The sequence below is a fragment of the Lepidochelys kempii genome, chromosome 1 (genome assembly GCF_965140265.1).
Source record: "Lepidochelys kempii isolate rLepKem1 chromosome 1, rLepKem1.hap2, whole genome shotgun sequence".
Lineage (NCBI taxonomy): Eukaryota > Metazoa > Chordata > Testudines > Cheloniidae > Lepidochelys > Lepidochelys kempii.
This window is the reverse complement of record NC_133256.1, coordinates 310,508,508-310,532,621: the sequence shown is the minus strand read 5'-3', so window position 1 is coordinate 310,532,621 and position 24,114 is coordinate 310,508,508. Positions and strand designations below refer to the sequence as shown.

General features: G+C 43.7%; 1 protein-coding gene across 3 annotated transcripts in view; it reads left to right on the top strand.

Moving 5' to 3' along the window:
- Window positions 1-24,114, top strand: part of POT1 (protection of telomeres 1) — a 149,010-nt gene that overhangs the window by 4,258 nt on the left and 120,638 nt on the right. For all 3 annotated transcript variants that reach the window (XM_073328243.1, XM_073328242.1, XM_073328241.1), the window contains exons 2-4: window positions 3,247-3,371; window positions 15,087-15,159; window positions 18,404-18,495. In XM_073328243.1, the coding sequence (XP_073184344.1) occupies window positions 3,258-3,371; window positions 15,087-15,159; window positions 18,404-18,495 (279 nt within the window). In that variant the 5' untranslated portion in view covers window positions 3,247-3,257. The remainder of the gene's footprint in view (window positions 1-3,246; window positions 3,372-15,086; window positions 15,160-18,403; window positions 18,496-24,114) is intronic.

Below are 24,114 nucleotides of genomic sequence, written 5' to 3'. Positions count from 1 at the left end.
GAAAATCAGTTTCTTGATGTTTTTTAACATTCTGTATATCAGGGATCAGCAATCTTTGGCACATGGCCTGCCAGGGAAAGCCGTTGGCGGGCCGGGCTGGTTTGTTTACCTGCAACATCTGCAGGTTAGGCCGATCACAGCTCCCACTGGCCATGGTTCATCGTCCCAAGCCAATGGGGGCTGTGGGAAGCGGTGTGGGCCGAGGGATGTGCTTTCTGAGTGATTTCTGAGTTAGAAAATATAAAGTATTTTGGTTAGTTTGCATGAAACCAACAGAAGGACAAGACTAATAGGGCAAGAAGTTCTATTTAAAGTGGACATCTTCTAAAAAGACTAAGTATGAATAAATAAAACAAAATTAAGAACATAAGAATGGCCATAGTGGGTCAGACCAAAGGTCCATCCAGCCTAGTATCCTGTCTGCCAACAGTGGCCAATGCCAGGTGCCCTAGAGGGAGTGAACCTAACAAGTAATGATCAAGTTTCAGAGTAACAGCCGTGTTAGTCTGTATTCGCAAAAAGAAAAGGAGTACTTGTGGCACCTTAGAGGCTAACCAGTTTATTTGAGCATAAGCTTTTGATGCATCTGACGAAGTGAGCTTGTAGCTCACGAAAGCTTATGCTCAAATAAATTGGTTAGTCTCTAAGGTGCCACTAGTACTCCTTTTCTTTAAGTAATGATCAAGTGACCTCCCTGCTGCCATCCATCTCCACCCTCTAACAAACAGAGGCCAGGGACACCATTCCTTGCCCATCTGGCTAATAGCCATTAATGGACTTAACCTCCATGAATTTCTCTTTTAAATAGTCCTAGCCTTCACAACCTCCTCAGGCATGGAGCTCCGCAGGTTGACTGTGTGCTGAGTGAAGAACTTCCTTTTATTTGTTTTAAACCTGCTACCCATTAATTTCATTTGGTGTCCCCTTGTTCTTATATTATGGGAACAGGTAAATAACTTTTCCTTATTCACTTTCTCCACACCCCTCATGATTTTATATACCTCTGTCATATCTTAGTCTCCTTTCCAAGCTGAAAAGTCCTAGCCTCTTTAAACTCTCCTCATATGGGACCTGTTCCAAACCCCTAATCATTTTAGTTGCCTTTTTCGGAACCTTTTCTAATGCCAGTATATCTCTTTTGAGATGAGGCGACCACATCTGTATGCGGTATTCAAGATGTGGGCGTACCATGGATTTATATAAGGGCAATAAGATATTCTCCATCTTATTCTCTATCCCTTTTTTAATGATTCCTAACATCCCATTTACCTTTTTGACTGCCATTGCACACTGTGTGGACGTCTTCGGAGAGCTATCCACGATGACTCCAAGATCTTTCTCTTGATTAGTTGTAGCTAACATCATATTGTATCTATAGTTGAGGTTGTTTTTTTCCAATGTGGGTTACTTTATGTTTATCCACATTAAATTTCATTTGCCATTTAATTGCCCAACCACTTAGTTTTATGAGATCTTTTAGAAGTTCTTCACCGTATGCTTTGGTCTTAACTATCTTGAGCAGTTTAGTATCATCTGAAAACTTTGCCACCTCACTGTTTACCCCTTTCTCTGGATGGTTTATGAATAAGTTGAATAGGATTGGTCCTAGGACTGACCCTTGGAGAACACCACTAGTTACCCCTCTCCATTCTGAAAATTTACCTTTTATTCCTACCCTTTGTTCCCTGTCTTTTAACCAGTTCTCAGTCCATGAAAGGATCTTCCCTCTTATCCCATGACAACTTAATTTATGTAAGAGCCTTTGGTGAGGGACCTTGTCAAAGGCTTTCTGGAAATCTAAGTACACTGTGTCCACTGGATCTCCCTTGTCCACATGTTTGTTGACCCCCTCAAAGAACTGTAATAGATTAGTAAGTCATGATTTCCCTTTACAGAAACCATGTTGACTTTTGTGCAACAATTTATGTTCTTCTATGTGTCTGACAATTTTATTCTTTACTGTTGTTTCAACTAATTTGCCCGGTACTGACATTAGACTAACTGGTCTGTAATTGCCAGGATCGCCTCTAGAGACCTTCTTAAATATTGGTGTTACATTAGGTATTTTCCAGTCATTGGGTACGGGAGATGATTTAAAGGACAGTTTACAAACCATAGTTCTGCAATTTCACATTTGAGTTCTTTCAGAATTCTTGGGTGAATGCCATCTGGTCCCGCTGACTTGTTACTATTAAGTTTCTCAATTCCAAAACCTCCTCTAATGACACTTCAGTCTGTGACAATTCCTCAGATTTGTCACCTACAAAAGACGGCTCAGGTTTGGAAATCTCCCTAACATCCTCAGGTGTGAAGACTGAAGCAAAGAATTCATTTAGTTTCTCTGCAATAACTTTATTGTCTTTAAGTGCTCCTTTTGTATGTCTCTCGTCCAGGGGCCCCACTGGTTGTTTAGCAGGCTTCCTGCTTCTGATGTGCTTAAAAAACTTTTTATTACCTTTTGAGTTTTTTGGCTAGCTGTTCTTCAAACTCCTTTTTGGCTTTTCTTAGTACATTTTTACATTTAATTTGGCAGTGATTATGCTCCTTTCTAAATAAAATTTAATTTATCATCTGATATCTTGAAAAATCAGTTGAGCCTAGTTTTTATTAAATCACTATATGCATTATTCTTATGTCTACTTATTTGTATAGGAACTTGTACAGAACTATGTTCACATCTTATTAAAATTGGTTTTATACCAAATTCATGCTACACTTTGAATGACTTTTTTTTTCCCCCCCCAACAGTAATTGTTGTAGCTTTTTTGAATTGCAATAAACTGCTGGTAAGGACATAAAAATATCTATTCTGGCTTCCCAGGTCAGGGTCTGATACTTACTATTTTATATGGATTTTATGAGCAGATGATACTCATGATGCCCACTTTGTTCTTTATTTGGATTTAAGTATTATGTGTGAGCATTATTTTGTTACAGAAACTTAATATAAAATGAATTCTTTAAAAAAAAAATACTGAAAAGCTTGTGAATTGAAAAGGCTTAACTTGAGACTTCACGTCAGGCAAGTGCTCCTTTGATATGATTTGCCTCCTGCTAACATCAGTAAGATATTTGAGCTCATCTGCTGTTGAAGATTATAAATATGCCAAATGAAGCAGTTGAACTCCAGCACAATTGAAGTGACTTCACATTCAAACCAAAGTTGCAACAAGATTGAATTATTTCTTTACTGTACAAGTTAGTAATATGTGACTAATTGGTGTTTTTATTTTTAATCTCACTTAGGTAAAGCAGCTATGCCTGTTCAAGTCATTGATGGCTCACCTGAAACTCTACTACTAAGCCATCTGCAGAAAGTGGATTTAAAATACCTGCAAATGGGTTGTGATCAGGCCAACAAATACTTTCAGGTAACTTACTAGCAAGAGGATATTTGTCATCTTTTTTTAAAATAAAAAAAAAAAAAAAAAAAAGCTAAATGTATAAGGCATGTGTAAGCTCCCCTTACATGGCCCCGGCATCTGCATATCCTCACTGGATCTAAGTTGTTGTTTAAAACACATTACCATTTTCTTTATAGCATTTGTATTCCAAAAAATTGCAGTTTTTGGAGCGGTTTTTGGGGCTTGATTAAATAAACAATCAAACAAAGGAAAAAAAACACCTAACCTAAAATGACAGCACTATGGATTAAAATCACTTTTCTGGTCTGGTGATTTTTAAAGGCGTTTCTCATTTCTTATACAAAGCAATTCAATCTCCCAGTTTTATGAAGACAATTATTCTAATAGCAGCTACCACATCAAAATGTAATTGTTTTTTTCCTTTTTATTCCCTTGCCATAAAATGTGCTACATTGATAATAGCAATGTTTGGTTGCCAAGTAGTTAGTTGTTCCAGACTGGGAAATGTAGGGGGTATGGAGTAGTTCACATTTAGGAGTGTGTTCTCAGCTGCAGGCACAGAATATTAGTGAAATAGACACCTTAGATCTGTTTCTTAAAATGTGAGGCCATATTGTGTTCTTTTATCAAAAGGTTTACTTTAATAAGATTTCTGTGAATGTAACTTTAAATCCGTTTTATCGTCCCAAACACTTGGGGGGATGTGAATCAATATCCTAAACTTTCATTAGGTCTGCTGTGAAAAACAATCTCTGTTTAGAAGAAAAAGCCAAACAAGCCAGGCAGTTCAAACTTTCGATCATTGTTTTGCATACTGTGCACATTCAGAGAGAGACCTGTGAGGTGGATGTGATACAGAGATCCGTTTCCCATAAGGTGTGGGGATGCTAGTGAGATCTTGCCACAAGCCATCTGGCCTGATTGTTATTTCTGTGGGGGGCTGAACCTGCGGACCAGATCACTGAGAATAATAGGGGGGAAAAGGGGAAAACACAGGAGCTTAAAAGAAAGAGAATTAATTTCAAATTGCTATCATGTTGTGTGTGGCCAAGAGAGGTCTTGGCCTCCTTTCTCTGTATTTTTTGCATTGTCTTCAATCTTCCATGTGCTAGGTGGTTTAGTCTGCAGGAAGGGCTTGTTGCTGCAGTTTCTTGAGGTGGAGTGAATTATTCCCAGGAGGATGAGAGGAAATATTTTGAGAATTGAAGTGAAAAGGGACATGATATCCCCACCCCCTAAAGTCTTTCAGGAAAAAACACATTCTCCTAAGTTCTGCGTTTCTCCTTTCCTCCCACTTATGGATATCTGTGTGCTCTTTGGAGTAATATAGATTCTGGCTTTTCAGCCTGCCAAGCAACAGCCACTTCTGCAAGCAAGTGTGACAGACTGTACAGAATTACTGGACATGTAGTAAAATGTTGAGGCAGACAAAAGCAGATTCTAAATTAGGAAATACTTCTGCCAAAATCTACATCTGCAGTTGGAAAGCAGAATGTTTAGGGTATGTCTACACTACGAAATTAGGTCGAATTTATAGAAGTCGGTTTTTTTGAAATCGGTTTTATATATTCGAGTGTGTGTGTCCCCACAGAAAATGCTCTAAGTGCATTAAGTGCATTAACTCGGCGGAGCGCTTCCACAGTACCGAGGCAAGCGTCGACTTCTGGAGCGTTGCACTGTGCGTACCTATCCCACAGTTCCCGCAGTCTCCGCTGCCCATTGGAATTCTGGGTTGATATCCCAATGCCTGATGGGGCTAAAACATTGTCGCGGGTGGTTCTGGGTACATATCGTCAGGACCCCGTTCCCACCCTCCCTCCCCCCGTGAAAGCAAGGGCAGACAATCATTTCGCGCCTTTTTTGTCTGCTGCCAGCCAAAGATGTAAAGGATAGATGGAGTGGGTCAGAACAAGAAATAGACCAGATTTGTTTTGTACTCATTTTCCTCCTCCCCTGTCTAGATCACACTGCAGTCAGTCACAGAGAAGGCGCAGCGAGGTTAATCTAGCCATGTATCAATCAGAGGCCAGGCTAACCTCCTTGTTCCAATAACAACGATAACTTTGGTGCACCATTTCTTATTGGAACCCTCCGTGCAGTCCTGCCTGAAATACTCCTTGATGTACAGGCACACCCTTTGTTGATTTTAGCTCCCTGAAGCCAACCCTGTAAGCCGTGTCGTCAGTCGCCCCTCCCTCCGTCAGAGCAACGGCAGCCAATCGTTCCGCGCCTTTTTTCTGTGCGGACGCCATACCAAGGCAAGCATGGAGGCCGCTGAGCTCATTTTGGCAATTAGGAGCACATCAACCACCACACGCATTATCCAGCAGTATATGCAGCACCAGAACATGGCAACGCGATACCGGGCGAGGAGGCGACGTCAGCGCGGTCCCGTGAGCGATCAGGACATGGACACAGATTTCTCTGAAAGCATGGGCCCTGCCAATGCATGCATCATGGTGCTAATGGGGCAGGTTCATGCTGTGGAACGCCGATTCTGGGCTCGGGAAACAAGCACAGACTGGTGGGACCGCATAGTGTTGCAGGTCTGGGACGATTCCCAGTGGCTGCGAAACTTTCGCATGCGTAAGGGCACTTTCATGGAACTTTGTGACTTGCTTTCCCCTGCCCTGAAGCGCATGAATACCAAGATGAGAGCAGCCCTCACAGTTGAGAAGCGAGTGGCGATAGCCCTGTGGAAGCTTGCAACGCCAGACAGCTACCGGTCAGTTGGGAATCAATTTGGAGTGGGCAAATCTACTGTGGGGGCTGCTGTGATGCAAGTAGCTCACGCAATCAAAGATCTGCTGATATCAAGGGTAGTGACCCAGGGAAATGTGCAGGTCATAGTGGATGGCTTTGCTGCAATGGGATTCCCTAACTGTGGTGGGGCTATAGACGGAACCCATATCCCTATCTTGGCACCGGAGCACCAAGCCGGCGAGTACATAAACCGCAAGGGGTACTTTTCGATAGTGCTGCAAGCTCTGGTGGATCACAAGGGACGTTTCACCAACATCAACGTGGGATGGCCGGGAAAGGTGCATGACGCTCGCATCTTCAGGAACTCTGTTCTGTTTCAAAAGCTGCAGGAAGGGACTTTCTTCCCAGACCAGAAAATAACTGTTGGGGATGTTGAAATGCCTATATGTATCCTTGGGGACCCAGCCTACCCCTTAATGCCATGGCTCATGAAGCCGTACACAGGCAGCCTGGACAGTGGTCAGGAGCTGTTCAACTACAGGCTGAGCAAGTGCAGAATGGTGGTAGAATGTGCATTTGGACGTTTAAAGGCGCGCTGGCGCAGTTTACTGACTCGCTTAGACCTCAGCGAAACCAATATTCCCACTGTTATTACTGCTTGCTGTGTGCTCCACAATATCTGTGAGAGTAAGGGGGAGACGTTTATGGCGGGGTGGGAGGTTGAGGCAAATCGCCTAGCTGCTGGTTACGCGCAGCCAGACACCAGGGCGGTTAGAAGAGCTCAGGAGGGCACGGTACGCATCAGAGAAGCTTTGAAAACCAGTTTCATGGCTGGCCAGGCTACGGTGTGAAAGTTCTGTTTGTTTCTCCTTGATGAAACCCCCCGCCCCTTGGTTCACTCTACTTCCCTGTAAGCTAACCACCCTCCCCTCCTCCCTTTAATCACCGCTTGCAGAGGCAATAAAGTCATTGCTGCTTCACATTCATGCATTCGTTATTCATTCATCACACAAATAGGGGGATGACTACCAAGGTATCCCAGGAGGGGTGGTGGAGGAGGGAAGGAAAATGCCACACAGCACTTTAAAAGTTTACAACTTTAAAATTTATTGAATGACAGCCTTCTTTTTTTTGGGCAATCCTCTGTTGTGGAGTGGCTGGTTGGCTGGAGGCCCCCCCACCGCGTTCTTGGGCGTCTGGGTGTGGAGGCTATGGAACTTGGGGAGGAGGGCGGTTGGTTACAGAGGGGCAGCAGTGGCAGTCTGTGCTCCAGCTGCCTTTGCTGCAGCTCAACCATACACTGGAGCATTCTGGTTTGGTCCTGCAGCAGCCTCAGCATTGAATCCTGCCTCCTCTCATCACGCTGCCGCCACATTTGAGCTTCAGCCCTGTCTTCAGCCCGCCACTTACTCTCTTCAGCCCGCCACTTACTCTCTTCAGCCCGCCACTTACTCTCTTCAGCCCGCCACTTCTCCTCCCGGTCATTTTGTGCTTTCCTGCACTCTGACATTATTTGCCTCCACGCATTCGTCTGTGCTCTGTCAGTGTGGGAGGACAGCATGAGCTCGGAGAACATTTCATCGCGAGTGCGTTTTTTTTTCTTTCTAAGCTTCACTAGCCTCTGGGAAGGAGAAGATCCTGTGATCATTGAAACACATGCAGCTGGTGGAGAAAAAAAAAGGGACAGCGGTATTTAAAAAGACACATTTTATAAAACAGTCGCTACACTCTTTCAGGGTAAACCTTGCTGTTAACATTACATACATAGCACATGTGCTTTCGTTACAAGGTCGCATTTTGCCTCCTCCCACCGCCTGACTACCCCCTCAACCTTCCCCCCTCCCTATGGCTAACAGCGGGGAACATTTCTGTTCAGCCACAGGCAAACAGCCCAGCAGGAATGGGCTATACTGAGTGTCCCTGAAGAAAAGCACCCTATTTCAACCAGGTGACCATGAATTATATCTCACTCTCCTGAGGATAACACAGAGAGAGAAAGAACGGATTTTGGTTGAATGCCAGCAAACATACACTGCAATGCTTTGTTCTACAGTGATTCCCGAGTATGTGTTACTGGCCTGGAGTGATAAAGTGTCCTACCATGAAGGACGAAATAAGGCTGCCCTCCCCAGAAACCTTTTGCAAAGGCTTTAGGACTACATCTAGGAGAACCGCAAATGCCAGGGCAAAGTAATCCTTTCACATGCTTGCTTTTAAACCATGTATAGCATTTTAAAAGGTACACTCACCAGAGGTCCCTTCTCCGCCTGCTGGGTCCAGGAGGCAGCCTTGGGTGGGTTCGGGGGGTACTGGCTCCAGGTCTAGGGTGAGAAACAGTTCCTGGCTGTCGGGAAAACCGGTTTCTCCGCTTGCTTGCTGTGAGCTATCTACAACCTCCTCCTCCTCCTCATCTTCTTCGTCCCCAAAACCTGCTTCCGTATTGCCTCCATCTCCATTGAAGGAGTCAAACAACATGGCTGGGGTAGTGGTGGCTGAACCCCCTAAAATGGCATGCAGCTCATCATAGAAGCGGCATGTTTGGGGCTCTGACCCAGAGCGGCTGTTCGCCTCTCTGGTTTTCTGGTAGGCTTGCCTCAGCTCCTTCAGTTTCACGCGGCACTGCTTCGGGTCCCTGTTATGGCCTCTGTCCTTCATGCCCTGGGAGATTTTCACAAAGGTTTTGGCATTTCGAAAACTGGAACGGAGTTCTGATAGCACGGATTCCTCTCCCCAAACAGCGATCAGATCCCGTACCTCCCGTTCGGTCCATGCTGGAGCTCTTTTGCGATTCTGGGACTCCATCATGGTCACCTGTGCTGATGAGCTCTGCATGGTCACCTGCAGCTTGCCACGCTGGCCAAACAGGAAATGAGATTCAAAAGTTCACGGTTCTTTTCCTGTCTACCTGGCCAGTGCATCTGAGTTGAGAGTGCTGTCCAGAGCGGTCAGAATGGAGCACTCTGGGATAGCTCCCGGAGGCCAATACCATCGAATTGTGTCCACAGTACCCCAAATTCGAGCTGGGAACGTCGATTTAAGCGCTAATCCACTTGTCAGGGGTGGAGTAAGGAAATCGATTTTAAGAGCCCTTTAAGTCGAAATAAAGGGCTTCACTGTGTGGACGGGTGCAGGTTTAAATCGATTTAACGTTGCTAAATTCGACCTAAAGTCCTAGTGTAGACCAGGGCTTAGTGTGTCTGGTGATAGTGCAGTATTTTCGCTGATTGTAAAGGAGAAGCTAGATACAATCGCATTTTAGGACCCTTGTCTCACATTGAGAGAGCTTGATTCTGCTGCAGCCTCTTCTAGGAATAAGCAGGTGACCGTGAAAGAGTTGTTTGGCACAAAACAATGCAGTTAGCAAACTAATCCTTTTTAATGTTGAGGAAGCAATGTTGAATGCTAAGTGCTCTGGAGAATCCAGTTTTGCATGGCTAGCTGTGAGCAACCCTAAAATAGCCTGAGATCATCTCAGTGGTTGAACTCCATAGAATGCATCTGATGAAGTGAGCTCTAGCTCACAAAAGCTTATGCTCAAATAAATTTGTTAGTCTCTAAGGTGCCACAAGTCCTCCTTTTCTTTTTACAGATACAGACTAACATGGCTGCTACTCTGAATCCATAGTTACTGTCGCTCTCCAGAGGGATTACCATGTTGCAGAGCTAAAAGGAAATGAGCCGAATCAATTTTTAATTTTTTGGCCAATGTCTAAATTCATTTTGTCCTCAATGAATTTATCCTGACTCAGCAAAGGTGATAAAGGAACACATAGCAGCATGGAATTTAGTCTAGTTTAAAAAGAAAATCCTCTTGCTACAGCTGCCCTGAGTCTCCCCACTGTCTTTTGTAGTTTTACAATCACATTTTCCTGTTGTTTTTTTTTTATTTTAAAGTTCCCCTCTCCTTTTGCTGTATGAAGCTGACTGCTCAGGGGAATCAATGAAACTGACTAGATACGAAGTACTAAACTGCAAGAGTAGACCAACTAATTTTAGATGTTTGTTTAGGCATAAGTTATCAAATATTTTCAGACAAAAATTTGATTTTCTTAAGTTTAACTGCCAGCTGAAATGAAATAACACATTCCAAGCTATTCTGTTGGAATGTGTTATTCTGGAGATTATGTATTGTAAACCATTTTCCAAACCTTTTCACGAAGGTGTTTGGATACGTGAGGGACAGTGCTGTGAAAGTGAGCAAGTACTGGGCAAAAGCCTGAAACACATACTACTTAATGGAACACGTTTAACATCTTGGCACATCTCCTGTACTTCTTGGGGAACATTTGGAGGAGGAGCTTTAGGAACGTAAGTTTTCTAGTGGTAGTTGGGGAAGAAAGAAAATAGGGCAATTCATAGCTACTCCAATGAAAGCCATTTACAAACAGTTCTTGCAGTGTCACTGCAAATACTTAGGCCACGTCTGCACTTACTGTGAATCGATGCTGCTGCAGGTCGAGTGAAGACCCACTAAATTGACCGCAGAGCTCTCTCTGGTCGATTCCTGTACTCCACCATAAAGAGAGGAGGAAGGTAAGTCGATGGGAGAGTGTCTCCTGTCGACGCAGCATGATGTAGACACTGCAGTTAAGTCCACCTAAGCTATGTTATTCATAGAGTTGGGGTAGTGTAACTTAAGTCGACTTACCCCAGTAGTGTAGACAAGCTCTTAGTATTGCTTTCCTTGTTGGTCATTGCAATGTTTGATTTCCTGATACTTTTTGCTACGTAGGACACTTGGATTAGGACAGCTCCTTTTCCAAAGAAAGGTACAGCAACTGACAATGGTGTAATTTTGTCAAATCAAAATTTTGTCTATCAAATGTAATTTTAAGGATGTAGAATACATAGTATGTATCTGCATCAGTAGAAATGGGCAAAACATGAGGCAGACTAACTGAAAGCCCACTTGATTTATGTCACAAAACTGGATTTTGTCACTTTACCAGAAGACACAGATAAGCTTTTGAGTACTGAGATGCAAAAAGAAAGGAGCAAACCAAAACACACACACCATGGTAAGATGCACCCAGACACTGCAGGAGTGCTTGGAGCAAAATGAAAAGGAGTACTTGTGGCACCTTAGAGACTAACAAATTTATTAGAGCATAAGCAGCAAAATGGTTGATTATATCAGCCAGGTGCACCTAATTTGAAGCAGTGCAAGTACTTTATCGACATAGGAAGCCTTGGAGGTTATCAGATATCTTTCTAGTAAACCAGCTTCTGAGGATTATATCGCCGTGAAAGCACAACTGGATTGAGTGAAAAGGACGTTGTTTAGTTTTATCAGGTTAGCACAGAATGTTTTCCAGACTTGAAAGTTTTCTTTAAGTGCCAGTCCATAGTGCAAGTGATTAAACCTTCTTTTTATGTTCTGTCAGTGGTGCTCAAAGTTTTCCTGCTGTGCGTCCCCCCCCCCCCCCCGTCCAACCACCACCAGTAGTGGAATCTGTCTGTGTCCTCCCTCCATTACTGCACAGTGTGCTCAGTGGTGGAGCTGGGGGCGGAACTGGGGATGGGGGAAGGAGCTGAGACTAGAGGCGAAGCTGGCCTGGGGGCAGAGAGGGAATGAGGGCAGAATTGGATTGGGGTGGAGCAGGGAGTGGAGCAGAGTTGGGCTGGGGGAGAGTGGCACTGGGTGGAGCTCCTTTCCCACTCCTGTGGGGGCTGGCCCAGGCCTCACTGCAGGGCTGCCTCTCCCTGTGCTCCTGCATGTTCCTCTGCATCCCCCCAGAGGACCACTGTGTTATACTAATGCTAGATGTTAAATGCAGGGGCATGAAACCAGAGAACTTAGGTCAGCATATAGTGCTGCAACAGAATGAACTCAAATGAAGAACAGTTCCTCCAACAAAAGTTCCAGAACACTTATTCTTGCTCATTTGTTTTTATTAAAATTTGGTGTCTCTTTTTTTAACAACTTGTGCACAGGTTATCCTTTGCTTGTGTCAAGGCTGATTCCCCACTCTGGCACTCTGAATGCAGGAAGTGGGGGCCTGCAAGGATTCTAAAAATTAATACTGGCCACTCTAGGCTTGTATTAAACTTGTATTAAACTCACAAAGTTACAACTTTTCTCTGACCTTGGATGGGTAGATGCTGCAACCACCCAAGTGCAAAATCCTTTGAGAACCCAGGAAGGCGCACTTGGGAATTCCTTCCTGTGGGGTAAAATGTAAATTTTATTAGAAACAAAAAGAAAATACATCTGGAAACTCAGGCAAGTGCTAGATTTAAAAAAAAAACAACAAAAAACCCACTTTCAAGGAGTAAGCATCAAGAACAACTTTCTTGAGGTGCAGCTTAAAAGTTAAAAGCAAAACAAAAGCATTTGGGGTTATCACAGCGGAGTCCACAAGCCATAAAGAAATAAAAAGACATAAACCTAATTGCATCTTCCCAGACATTTCCTGATCTACTTACATATCTGGGATTTCAAATGAGTAGTTTTAGGTATGATACCGAGGATTTTTCATACCTGGCCCCAAGCTTCTTACAGCATACTTGCTCCCTGTTTGCCTCTCCCCGAGAACAACAGACAGAGAAAGGGGAAGTTTTTTCTCAATTTTAAAAAGTTCTATCCTTCCCAATGGCTTTTTTGGTCAGGTGCACACTCCCTTCCTTTTACCTGTGCATAATAGGGAGACTTTTTAACTCTTTACAGGTAAAGCAAGTAGAGAACAGCTACTAAGAGGGATTTTATAGCTAACTGGCTCGCTGAGTGTTCATAGAAGGGAGCCCGCCTTTCATTTATCACAGATTGTCATTAACTCTTCAGTTGCTTTCTCCCTTCCGCCCCAACCCCCCATCTTTAATCAGTTTCTGCTCTTTTACACTGGTAGCTCCATTAGATTCAATGGAACTATGGATTTAGACTGATGTTACTGGCAACAGACAAAATTTAGTGAATCTTTTTTAACAACTTGTACACAGGTTATCCTTTACTTGTAATTTTAAATAAATCCCCAAATTAAAATATGAGTGGAAAATCTGTTTCTTCAGGTACTTTTAGGGACATTTCCAGTACCTTTATAAAGCATAGTTTTAGTGGTTGCTGGTGATTAAAATGTGCATTTATAACATTTCATGTTGCCCCATAAACTTGCCATCTTGCTCCTGAAAAGTGGCATTATTACCATGATAAAATACAGCCTATGTTATAACTTTTTCTTTGTTTTGTTCTAAATGAAACACTATTGCTGCTTTGGCAGAAATAAAGCTGTACAACATGTTCTGAATCACTATTCTATTTGAAATATGTTGAAGATTAGGGGTAGTTGGATTTATTTTAATAATTACCTTTTTAGACAAAAAAAGAAGAAAAATTATTTGGATTTAATGTGGAGACTTCTATTTCGGTTACTGGTTAGTTGCCGAATGTTGTTTATTTCTTAAAGTGTCTGTAATAGATGGCTATTGATAGGTAGTCTATACTTCATTTAGCTTTTGTGCCTCCTCCTTTTGTGACAGCTGTTTCCACTGCCTAACACTGTCTTCTAATATTTAACCCACACTTCCCGTGATGCAATATAAGACCACTATGACTCTTTCTGTCCTGGCTGGCTGGTAATAACATACCTGTCATCTTGGTAATGCTCCTTTTGTGTTTTTATAGAAGGTTGTCTTTCTCCCTCTCTACTGCAACCATGTTTTCTCCATACTGAACATACCCAGTTCTCTTACAGATAGATAGATATATATATTGATTTTTCAAACCTTATGTTTTTCTTCCCCCTGAACCATTCTCCATATTGTTCTATTTTTAAAATGGGCATAGTACTAAACCTGCCAAATGTGGAGGAATGCACTCAGTTGACTTACATGTTCTGTTAATTAACCTTTTTATGGTAAAATCCCTTTTTTGCCCCATTCATTCATTCTAAGCAGATGTCCAGTATAACTAGAATTGGAATGCAATGATATAATTCTGTGCTTCCATTTGACTTCAGTGTAAACGGAGTTTGATTGTTAGTAGGTTACCCTGTACAGCCAAAAAGTATTTGCAACGTTCACACAATGGTGTGATTCAACGCTACAAACCCCGGGTTTGGATGATACCACTATTCTGATCAGTTCTCCACATCTTAAGTACCATTTATACAGAGGATTATTTATTCCCATATGAATTTCTGTATTTTTGTCTCTTGACTCTAATTTCACATGCATCTCAATATTTTCCTCCAGAATATTTGCAATCCATTGTATCTTCTGATTATTTTGCATCACCTCTTTAGCCACTTTTTTTACGTCTGTGAATTAGCCCTTCATTTGCCCTTAACTAGCAAAACCTATCATTGTGGTACCTACTTTAAGTACATGGCCTACATTTCTGAGGTACTCGTTAGCATCTGTGTAGCAACTACTGACAACAACTCTTGCAGAAATGTTGTTGAGAGTTGCTTATGTGTCTGTCCACTTGAATCTTTGTCAGAAATCAAATTTATTTTTAATGCCTACATATTTTTATCTCCTGGTTTGTAACTCTCAGTTAATTATTTTGTTATGCTCCTCTGTCTAAATATTATTTCCTATATTCTGAGAGGCTATTGTTTTCCTGCCTTCTCTGGTTTACTTGCTTTAGTTAACTTCTCACCGGATATGTGCTGCTTTTCTCCGAGTGGAAAGTCCAAGAACATATATATGAAAAGCAGTGATTATTTTAGTTTTGGTCACCTATTAGCCACTTGCTTTCTTCCTTTCTCGTTGCTTTAGTCTAGATGATTAAATTGCTCAATGTCAAACACCCTCTTAGAACTGACACCTTTTGGTTAAAATTCACTTACTTGCTCTCATATCTTCTTAACCTTTACCACCAAATTACTCTAAACCTCCCCCCACAATCTATTTGTCAAACCACAATAACATTAATTCATGCTGGACACTCCAGAGCAAAAGCTGGCTTTGTGCTTTGAAGCTTCTACCAGTTATTTCTATTGCAGTGACCCAGAGTTGCTCATAGCTTTATTTTGGAGTTTTTTGTTAATCAATTTTTTTTTGTCTCTTCTTTCATTTCAGGGAACAGTTATTCTCTCCTACCCTTTAACTAAACTTGGAAATGGAACAGAATTTTTCAAGATTGTACTTCAAGGTATTCCCATTTAAACATACAATTCTTTACTTCTGTTGAAATTACTAATGCATCTCTTAAAATTTTGCTATATCAGTATTAATAAACCTTGGAAAAGAGCTGTTTTGTTGTGTTCAGCACTTGTATACGTTCCCTCAGAATATGGTATTTTAAATTTACATGCCACTGAGTCATTTGAAGCAACGTGACCATAGTGCTTCAACAGACTTCTTGTAGTTATGCAACCTTGTAATCTGTTGTTATAGATTGTTCCAGCAATATATTACTTTTATGTACTGTCTTAATGCTGCATTTCTTCAGTTTGTAACCACTTGAAAAACTGAAGAGCAACTGAATCAAATTCAGTAGTAATCACCATGGTTGATATATGAAAATAAAGCATTTATTGTGGCCATTGTGCTGACAGAAGATATAATGTATAACATATTGAGTCCTATTCCAGGTTGAACAGATTAAAGCTATATCTTTAACTAATTGACTTGGGTTTTAAAAAAAGAGACATTTAGTAGTCAAGACTAAACTGCACAGCTAGAAGCTGAAACAAAAGATGAGGAAGGGAAAGATTGCCAGTGAGATTCAAAACAACTGCTGAGAAGCCCAGTTCCTGTGGAGAAAGAATGCAGATGGTGTTCCTAGATACTGCTCGGGGCACTAACTCTTGTATTGGACTCTGGCAATACAGTGTCTAAGGGCTTGTCTACACTGGCAGTTTACAGCGCTGCAACTTTCTCGCTCAGGGGTGTGAAAAAACACACCCCGAGCGCAGCAAGTTTCAGTGCTGTAAAGCACCAATGTAGACAGTGCACCAGCACTGGGAGCCATGCCCCTCATGGAGGTGGGTTTTTTAGAGCGCGGGGAGAGCTTTCTCCCAACGCTGCGCCGCGACCACACAAGACCACACAAGTGCTGCCGTGGCAGTGCTTTAGCGTTGCCAGTGTAGACTAGCCTTAAGTTTTGAAGTCCCTCTTCTGGCCCAGAAGAAAATATTTTATTTCTGTCTTCCTCCTTCCCACTTTACTTCTGCTCGCCCCCATCCTGTCCTCCACTAGAGGATCTCTGCTACTTGACTCCTCTCTGTCTCCTGGTTGTTGTATGAGGGTAGGGAAAGGGGGGCTAATCTATTACTATACCTCTCCAGCCTCAAGGGTTATTTTGTGGTTCTTGTCCTCTACTCTCTAGTTACGTTTACACTACACATCACTTTCAGCAGCGTGTTGTGTACACGTAGCTACATGCCAGAGTGAAAAGCACATTGTGTCCACACTGCGGTGTGCAGCTAGATGATCCAATGAAAAGTTCTGGCAGAGGGGAGGCAGCAGAGAAAGGCTCTATCAGTGGGGAAGCAACAGGACACCGCGCTGACAAAAATAGCAGTGTAGATGGGGAGGCACGGCTTGGGTGAGTTGAGAGCCTTATTGGATGTGTACTTGAGTATATACCCACACCCTTCAAGCATGTCTTTATTCTACTTGCCTAAGCCATGCCTCACCATTTACCCTGCTGTTTGTACCTGTGCTACAGGGTCTACATGAGTATGTGCACTATACACCCCTGAAAAGCATGCAGTGTAGATGAAACTTATCTGCAGTGCTGATGCTCCTAGCACACAGAGGTGGGCAAACTATGGCCTGTGGGCCACATCCAGCCCACGGGACTGTCCTGCCTGGTCTCTGAGCTCCTGGCCGGGAGGCTTACCCCCGGCCCCTCCCAGACAGCCATGCCACCACGCGGGCGGTGCTCTGGCCTGCCACTCCTATCGGGCAGCGTGGCTGGCTCTGGCATGGTAAGGGAGCGGGGGGGTTGGATAAGGGGCAGAGGGTCCCAAGGGACAGGCAGGGAGCCGGGGGGGGAGGGGAGGGAGGTTGGATGGGGGTGACCGGGGGGTGGTTGGGGCGGAGGTTCTTGGGGGGAGGGTCAGAGCACGGGGAACAAGGGCAGTCTGATATGGCGTGGGAGTCCCAGGGGCCTATTAGGGGGTGGGGATGTGGATAGGGGTTGTGGCAGTCAGGGGACAGGGAGTGGGGGGGAGTTGGATAGGGGGTGGGTTGGGGCGGATAGGGGGTGGGGGGCTCCTGTGAGGGGGCAGTCAGGGGTCAAGGAGAAGGGGGGGTTGGATGGGTCAGGGGTTCTGAGGGGGGTGGGAAGTGGGAGGGGGTGGATAGGGAACGGGGGCTAGGCTGTTTGGGGAGGCACAGCCTTCCCTACCTGGTCCTCCATACAGTTGCACAACCCCGATGTGGCCCTCAGGCCAAAAAGTTTGCCCACGCCGTCCTAGCAGCAGGTGAATTTGATGCAGTCATTGTCAGTTTCACTGCTACCTACTCAGGTCTGAATAGACCTGAAACTTCCCCAGAGTTTTGTTAATTGCACTCTGCTGCGAGTCAGGTTATCTATGAGCCTCAGCAGGGGCACTGGAGTTCTTTACAGTTTCAAAAAAATGACTGTATCGATTCACACATGGATGGTCATTTCTGTAACCATAACAGCTAGAATATGTTTTAAAATGAAAGCTTAATTATAGCAGATATTCAAACCTAGGTCTCCCAGCTCCCCGGGGAAAACTTCTTGGTACTTACAAGTGCATGAAGGGACTTTTTTCAAGTTGCAGTGGGGGAGGTTTAGATTGGATATTAGGAAAAACTTTTTCACTATGAGGGTGGTGAAACACTGGAATGCGTTACCTAGGGAGATGGTAGAATCTCCTTCCTTAGAGGTTTTTAAGGTCAGGCTTGACAAAGCCCTGGCTGGGATGATTTAACTGGGAATTGGTCCTGCTTCGAGCAGGGGGTTGGACTAGATGACCTTCAGGGGTCCCTTCCAACCCTGATATTCTATGATATGATTCTATGATAAGTCATGGATTATCTCCATATAAAATAGTTATACAATATATTCTTTGCTAATACAGAGAATTAAATATAACTTAGTAGTGTATTCTATCTGTAACATCATCCAAAGTGGGAGCTTTGTCACTTCTATGTTTAATATACATTGTTTCTCTGTACATGCACATTTTAAATTGTGATCAAACACATGAAAAGTATTCTATTTCATATAGACAGTATTGTTTGTATAGCTGCTTTTCTGGGCCTTTTAAAATATTTTGCATGTATATATCAGTTTTCGTTATTCAAATAAAAATGTGTTTTGCATTGTATAGAATGTTTTTGTAGAGACTTTTCTGTCACCATTTTGGTATAAAAGGATTTGTAGTAATCTGGTTTGTTTATGCTTCTTGTTATAGAGTCAGAGAATTCATGTTCAAAGACCAGCACCGTCAATGTTTTATTCTTTGGAAGGTTGGCAGACGATTGTGGAAAAGTTGTACATCAAGGGGTAAAAATTTTTATTTCTTCGTCTTTCTGAGTGGCTTTTCTAAAGATGTAGCTTAATTTACTATTCTATCTAATTTGTATGGCTGTCATTTAAAATAGATTTTAAGCGACATATTGAGTCGTTATTAGAAATATTAACTAGAAAGGAAAATATAGTTTTGATTATGTTAATTTCTTATTAACCCAAAAAGTAAACTAAGAAATTGATTATTTTATATTATCAGAATACCGTCCTGTTTACCTAGCAAATGAATGTGGATGAATATTGGTGAATGGTGACTGAGGCTGCCCAGTTATGAATATAAGTAACATTTATGTTGTAGTTTGACGTAGACAGTAGATTAATCACTGAGTTGATTTAAATGACACTATCAAGCAAAAAGTGTTTTGAAAATGCCTAAAATTGTGTAACTTTTACTATTTATGCAGTATAATTGGTGTACCTTACTCTTTGTGGATAATGAATCTAGCAGTAGAATATACATACAATATAATAGTAATGCCTATCTCTTGTATATAAAACCACATATGGCACTTCCTTCACTGGCTGGCTGCTGTCTTCATAATGCAGCAGAGTTACATGTTTGGTTTAATATACCAGTGAGATGCATGTTAAGTCAAATCAGCACAAGAGGCTGGTTGTTATGGGCCTAAAGAAGGAAAATAAAACAATTTTAAACAACGAATGTGCTAAATATTGGTTAGCTTGGATGATGATGACGCTTTAGTAAACTGATGTGCAGATCAGTAGTTAAACTAAAAAAAGGAAGGCCAGAAAAAAGTGAATCTGGTACATAGCTGTGTTTTAATGATTCAACATTTTTGAAGTAAACAATTTGAAGCAAAAATCAGTGTGAATTTAGTGTGGAAAGACCAATGGCTTGGGTAATGTACTTGGCAAGCTTCTTTGCACAACTCTGTCACTACATTTTACCACTGTACTAACCTATGGGGTACACGGATGCGCGCACACAACTGACCACTTTTCAGGGCGGGTCTGGAAATGGGCAGCTTCAGCCTGAGTTACTCTGTATTTGTGGAGTGTATGAAATGCATATGTATTGGGCTAGCTCTGCTCTTTTAAAGACCAACCAGCTTTTTTTTTTTTTTTTTTTTTTTTTAACTCCGAGCCAAGTTATGACTTAAACTTGGCTCTCAGTAGAAAAAAAAAAAAGAATAGACTTATACTTCTCAAGAGAAGCTTTAATACAAAACCATATCAGCTTCAAAGATTCATTCATCAGACCATGAGGAAGGTGGGATGGAAGCTGCTGGTTTCCAGGGCTACACTGAGAGCTTTAAAATCCTTGAGATTTAAGAGATGGGCAAACTACGGCCTGCGGGCCACATCCAGCCTGCCAGACTGTCCTACCCGGCCCTTGAGCTCCCGGATGGGGAGGCTAGCCCCCGGCCCTTCCTCTGCTGCCCTCCTCCCATGTAGGTATGCTGCCACGCGGACAGCGCAGCTTGCACCTGCCCACCTACTAGGCTTTCCAATAAGCCAGTCCTGCCACTCTGAGCAGCATGGTAAGGGGGGTGGGGGGAGGTTAGATAAGGTGCAGGAGTTTCCGGGGGGCAGTCCAGGACAGGGAGAAGGGGGCGGTTGGATGGGGCGGAGGTTGTGGGGGAGGGCAGTCAGAGGACAGGGAACGGGGGCGTTGGATAGGTGTGGGAGTCCCAGGAGGCCTGTCGGGGGGGGGGGGTGTGTGGATAGGGGTTGGGGCAGTCAGGGGACAGGGGGTGGTTGGATGGGGGAGGGCCTGGGGCGGTGGTTGGGGAGGGGGGCCTGGGAGAGGGTGGTCAGGGGACAAGGAGCAGTGGGAGTTGGATGGGTCGGAGGTTCTGAGGGGGGCAGTCGGGGGTGGTAAGTGGGAGGGGGTTGATGGGGAGGCACAGCTTTCCCTACCCAGCCCTTCATACAGTTTTGCACCCCCGATGTAGTCTCTATGAGACTAGCTTAAAAAAAATCCATGAATATTCTTTTGGCCGAAATATCGATCCATCACAAATATATCAAATGTAAAGTCCTAGATTAAGGCTAGAAGGAACCATTATAATCATCTAGTCTTATTGCATCTGTAACACAGGTCAAAGAGGCTTAGCGGTAATTTCTGAATCAAACCCATAATTCTGTTTCAGCTATAGCATGTTTTTAGAAAGATATCCAGTCTTGATTTAAAGATTTCAGGTGATGGGGAATCTTCTACATCTCTAAGTAAGTTATTAGTTACCCTCACTGTTAAAAACTTGTGCCATATTTCTAGTCTGAACTTGTCTAGCTGCTATTTCCAACCTTTAGATCTTGTTATGCTTTTGTCTGTTAAAGTGCTGTCTACTGTCAGAAATCTCATTCCCATTTAAGTGCTGGCAGACCATGATTGAATTTCCTCTTAACCTTCTCTTGGATAACTAAATAGACTGAGCTGCTTTTATGTTGCTTAAAGGCATGTTTTCCAAGGTAGACCAGTTTTTCAGCAGCCCCTTTTTGTGAAATTGAGCTTGTGTATATTAATTTGGTCTTTAAGCTGATGAAGGGTCCTTTTGAGCCATTTGGTACATATGAGCTCAAGGAGGGTACATGGGAGGTCATTTCAGACTTTGGTAAAGACTTTGGGTCACAGGGTGAGCTTTGTTCCATGTGACTTATTTCTGTGGGTTCTGATGTAACTCAGAGTCTTGTCTAATTGTTTCTCAGATTGAATCCTTCACTGTTGTAGACTGGCATGCCTAGAGCTTAAAGGTCACGTCAAGTCTCATGCAGTTTGGGGCAGAGTAGCTTTTGCTGACAGCCTCAAATCTCTGCAGCAGATTTGCAAAGCAACTACACGGTAGTTTATACGAAGATTGTCAAAGTCATGTGACGTCAAGAAACAAATCCAGGTTCAGATAGTCTTGTTCCAGAGCCGATTCCCCACGTCACCAGTGGCTGAGTCCTCTGAAAATTAAAGATCTGGTGGTTTTTGCCCTTCCTGGCAGAAATACAAGCTGCAAAATAAGCAGCAAAATGAGGCCCTATGCAGTAATTAGAAGATCAGAGAGCGGAGCAGCAAACAGCAGCCACTGAACAGCCAATTTCAAATGTCCAGAGTGCACCAGCATCAGTGTTCAAACCTCCGTTGTGACTTAGAACTTCATTATACTTACACCACTTCTAAAATGTGGTGTTGGGTTGTGGTTTTTTTTAATTGTTCAGTGATAATCTGAGTGGATGAATTTGAGTTCTGGAAAGAACGGAGCTGTGACTCAGCAGGGTTTAATTAAAAAGCAAGATTATTATTCTCGATACACAAGCCCCCCTCCTGATAAGATACAGAAGGCAATAAAGATCAAAATGAAAGGAAAATACTTTGATAGCAACAGTTCCTTTCCAAGATCCTGATCTGAAATACTTTTTGGACTGCAGTAATCCGTAGACATCTCCAGCAGAGTCTGTTCTGGGAGACAAAGGTCAATATGAGTTAGAGTATGTCTACACTACGAAATTAGGTCCAATTTATAGAAGTCGTTTTTTTAGAAATCAGTTTTATATATTCGAGTGTGTGTGTCCCCACAGAAAATGCTCTGAGTGCATTAACTCGGCGGAGTGCTTCCACAGTACTGAGGCTAGAGTCGACTTCCAGAGCATTGCACTGTGGGTAGCTATCCCACAGTTCCCGCAGTCTCTGCTGCCCGTTGGAATTCTGGGCGGAGATCCCAATGCCTGATGGGGCTAAAACATTGTCGCGGGTGGTTCTGGGTACATATTGTCAGGCCCCCGTTCCCTCCCTCCCTCCGTGAAAGCAAGGGCAGACAATCGTTTCGCGCCTTTTTTCCTGAGTTACCTGTGCAGACACCTTACCATGGCAAGCATGGAGTCCACTCAGCTCACTGTCACCGTATGTCTCCTGGGTGCTGGCAGACGCGTTACTACATTGCTACACAGCAGCAGCAACCCATTGCCTTGTGGCAGCAGACGGTGCAATAGGACTGGTAGCCGTCATCGTCATGTCCGAGGTGCTCCTGGTCGCCTGTGTGAGGTTGATCAGGAGCGCCTGGGCAGACATGGGCGCAGGGACTAAATTTGGAGTGACTTGATCAAGTCATTCTCTTTAGTCCTGCAGTCAGTCCTATTGAACCATCTTATGGTGAGCAGGCAGGCAATACGGATTGCCAGCAGTCCTATTGTACCATCTTCTGCCGAGCAGCCATGAGCTGTGGATGGCATGCAGTCCGTCTGCACCGTCTGCTGCTAGCCAAAGATGTAAAAGATAGATGGAGTGGATCAAAACAAGAAATAGACCAGATTTGTTTTGTACTCATTTGCAAACCCGCCCCCTCTCTAGGGGACTCATTCCTCTAGGTCACACTGCAGTCACTCACAGAGAAGGTGCAGCGAGGTAAATCTAGCCATGTATGAATCAGAGACCAATAAGAACAATAACTTAGGTGTACCATTTCTTATTGGAACCCTCCGGGAAGTCCTGCCTGAAATACTCCTTGATGTAAAGCCACCCCCTTTGTTGATTTTTAGCTCCCTGAAGCCAACCCTGTAAGCCATGTCGTCAGTCGCCCCTCCCTCTGTCAGAGCAACGGCAGCCAATCGTTCCGCACCTTTTTTCTGTGCGGACGCCATACCAAGGCAAGCATGGAGGCCGTTCAGTTCACTTTGGCAATTAGGAGCACATTAAACACCACACGCATTATCCAGCAGTATATGCAGCACCAGAACCTGGCAGAGCGATACCAGGCGAGGAGGCGACGTCAGCGCGGTCACATGAGTGGTCAGGACATGGACACAGATTTCTCTGAAAGCATGGGCCCTGCCAATGCATGCATCATGGTGCTAATGGGGCAGGTTCATGCTGTGGAACGCCGATTCTGGGCTCGGGAAACAAGCACAGACTGGTGGGACCGCATAGTGTTGCAGGTCTGGGACGATTCCCAGTGGCTGCGAAACTTTTGCATGCGTAAGGGCACTTTCATGGAACTTTGTGACTTACTTTCCCCTGCCCTGAAGCGCATGAATACCAAGATGAGAGCAGCCCTCACAGTTGAGAAGCGAGTGGCAATAGCCCTGTGGAAGCTTGCAACGCTAGACAGCTACCAGTCAGTTGGCAATCAATTTTTAGTGGGCAAATCTACTGTGGCGGCTGCTGTGATGCAAGTAGCCCATGCAATCAAAGATCTGCTGATATCAAGCGTAGTGACCCTGGGAAACGTGCAGGTCATAGTGGATGGCTTTGCTGCAATGGGATTCCCTAACTGTGGTGGGGCCTTAGACGGAACCCATATGCCTATCTTGGCACCGGAGCACCAAGCCAGCGAGTACATAAACCGCAAGGGGTACTTTTCAATAGTGCTGCAAGCTCTGGTGGATCACAAGGGACGTTTCACCAACATCAACGTGGGATGGCCGGAAAAGGTACATGACGCTCGTATCTTCAGGAACTCTGGTCTGTTTCAAAAGCTGCAGGAAGGGACTTTATTCCCAGACCAGAAAATAACAGTTGGGGATGTTGAAATGCCTATAGTTATCCTTGGGGACCCAGCCTACCCCTTAATGCCATGGCTCATGAAGCCGTACACAGGCAGCCTGGACAGTAGTCAGGAGCTGTTCAACTACAGGCTGAGCAAGTGCAGA